Source organism: Sinocyclocheilus grahami, unplaced genomic scaffold (assembly GCF_001515645.1).
Source record: "Sinocyclocheilus grahami isolate Dianchi unplaced genomic scaffold, SAMN03320097.WGS_v1.1 scaffold204.1, whole genome shotgun sequence".
Lineage (NCBI taxonomy): Eukaryota > Metazoa > Chordata > Actinopteri > Cypriniformes > Cyprinidae > Sinocyclocheilus > Sinocyclocheilus grahami.
The window spans coordinates 1,284,879-1,287,556 of record NW_015505383.1 but is presented as its reverse complement, the minus strand read 5'-3'; the positions used below and the strand labels follow the sequence as shown (position 1 = coordinate 1,287,556).

Below are 2,678 nucleotides of genomic sequence, written 5' to 3'. Positions count from 1 at the left end.
GGTTTCCAAATCCTGTCTTTGTCTCATTGTGTTGAAGGAGCTATTGTCCTAGAGATCTTCAGTAGAGAACAAGTCTCCATTCTTATCTCTTTTATCATACCAAAAGACCCCCTCCTGTCAATCATCTGTTGGCTGATTAAGGATGATTCAAGTGTTGGGGGATGAGCGGGCTCTCCTGTGATTGGGATGGGAACATCTGCACAAATCACCACGATCAAATCATTCAGATGAAACTCAACAGCCCACTGCATTTGGTGATGATTTAATCAAGCTGAGATAACGTGTTTATCTTCAAAGCCTGTTAGAGAAGACCTCGTCTTACCAACTTACATGTTACATAACCACATTACATAATAATTGAGCAGCATTCTGTTCACTTCTGTTTTTCTCATTAGGTTCACTTACACATATCACCATTCATTTCAATAAAGTAACAATACCAAGAATGAGTATTTATAAACAGACCCACTAAATAAGTACATTTGTATTTCTCAGCATTTACTTATTAAATATACAGTGCTATTTTAGTATTATATATACTATTATAGTTTTCATTTTTTAATATATATTTTTAATTTTCAGTTTTCATTTAAATTTTTTGTTTTTTATTACATTTTATTACATGCTTTTGTCATTTTTATTCGTTTCTGTTCTTTGAAATATTATCGGTTTCATTTATTTTGATATTAGTTTTAGTTATAGTTCAGTTTTAGTTTTTATAGGAATTCGAGTTCAACTTCAACTTATTTCAGTTTAACATTTCAAATTTTTCCCTATATTTTTCTTACTTTTTCATATTTTACTTTATTTCATTTCAGCTTTATTTCAATTAAAGTTTGTATATAATATTTTATTAAATTATTATTGAATTAAAATATTTTCAAATGCATTTTAATAAAATAATAAATTATTATTTATTTTCTAAAACTTTCAGCTTTATTCCAAGTAAAGTTTGTACTCAATGAACTAAAATATGTTTAATAGTTTTCGTTTTAGTAAACTATAATAACATTAGTAATACAAAATATTTGATTACATTACTATTTAATAAAGTATTACATTTATTTAAGTAAATTATTTATTTTCGAAGACTTCTAAGGGTTCCAAGTTCCCTAAAAATGTATTAAAGATCATTTTTAACAATGAACTATTGACATAAGCATTGTATAAATGTTAGTTTTAGGCAGCAAATCGAGCTTTTGGGGCTCTCCAGGTCTACTGCTCCCTGCATTGAACTTCAAAGGTTGAAAACCTCTCTAAGAGATGTATGCAGTAATATCAATATTGTAGTGTGCATGCACTACTGTAAGTGTCCTCACACGCCCACTTGAGCTTTACAGCACTTCCTGTAATGTCCGCGAGAGATGCGCATGCATTAGAAAAGGACGGGCTTAATCTGGGAATAAAACGAGTTGCGTATTTGTCGTTTTGACTGCGCATCCCGACAGTCAGTTTCCATAACATAGATTTCATAGGACTGCTGTTGTCGGAGGGATGCTGTGAAGAGGAAGTGCTTATTTGACTCCACATTCACAAAGACAAACAGAAGTATGGGTCTGCAGACTGTGTTCCGTGCGGTGACCATGGGGCCCCCGGGCTCAGGGAAGGGGACCGTGTCGAGTCGGATAGCGCAGAGTTTCGGACTGAAGCATCTCTCCAGTGGAGACATGCTGCGGGCCAATATCGAGGCGAAGACAGGTACGACAGCTCCAGCAGTCTTCTCATAGCCTACTATTTCAGGCGTTATTCATAAATAACCGAATACGCATGCTCGAGTCTTTTTCCCGTGCACTGCATACGATTAAAAAAATGACTTTAAAACTTCAGTAACTCGGTTTTATGTTGACAGGATATATAATTACAATTTACTTAGCCGCAGAAGTGAGTCTTAACTTTGGTTGCGGCTCAAAACCTAGTGCGCAGCAGTTTGGAGACATTGCGCTTTTCGCGTTTAGATAGAGGTGATGGGTCAATAGGCTCGCAGACAACGCATTTGTTATTTTATTTATTTATTCATTCATTTTTGAAACAGAAATGCACGAGGAGTTCACGATGAAGCAGTTCCGCTGATGATATATTTCCACGGCCGCCTCGAGTAACGTCCAGCACTTTCTTCTGGTGTTGGTTTTGATGTAAACACCGTCTGGAGAAACCATTAAAGTCGAGCTCAGGCTTTTAAATTGTGCCATTAGTCTTTTTATGTGTAGACATGATATTTATACTTTAATAGGGCTTTTTAACTGTTAAAGGCGATGTCTTTCTCCAGAGAATGTGCCTTGCATACTAAACTTTTACAAAAAATTTACTACAAATTATCTGGCTGCAAATCACACTGAAGCCCAAGCCTGCATTGCATTCAAATTTGCTCCACAATTCAGAGGTTTGCAAGATTGGACTGTATACAGTAGTGCAGGTTCCTTCTCTAATCTGAGCTCTATTTATAATGTTTTTGTAGAAGTAAACACACGTCCCGAATGGATGCCAGATGCTGTGTGTGACAGTATGTTGCATCATCAGTTATCTGGTGTGCAGTTCTACCTACCACAGTCAGGCTAACCCACATACAACATAAACAAATGACCAAGAAATGGCTACATAACCATTTAGCCAGATATAGAGTTGCAGGAGAGAAATATTAAAGGGGTCATATGATGCTATTTAAAAGATCATTATTTTGT

The 2,678-nt window shown here is 35.5% G+C and overlaps 1 protein-coding gene across 1 annotated transcript in view; it reads left to right on the top strand.

Annotated features, from left to right (window-relative positions):
* Nucleotides 1-1,359: 1,359 nt before the first annotated feature.
* The window catches only part of LOC107595573 (GTP:AMP phosphotransferase AK3, mitochondrial-like), a 9,895-nt gene continuing 8,576 nt past the window's right edge, over nucleotides 1,360-2,678 (top strand). Inside the window, exon 1 of the mRNA XM_016286008.1 lies at nucleotides 1,360-1,698. Within this exon, the coding sequence (XP_016141494.1) occupies nucleotides 1,551-1,698 (148 nt within the window). The 5' untranslated portion in view covers nucleotides 1,360-1,550. The remainder of the gene's footprint in view (nucleotides 1,699-2,678) is intronic.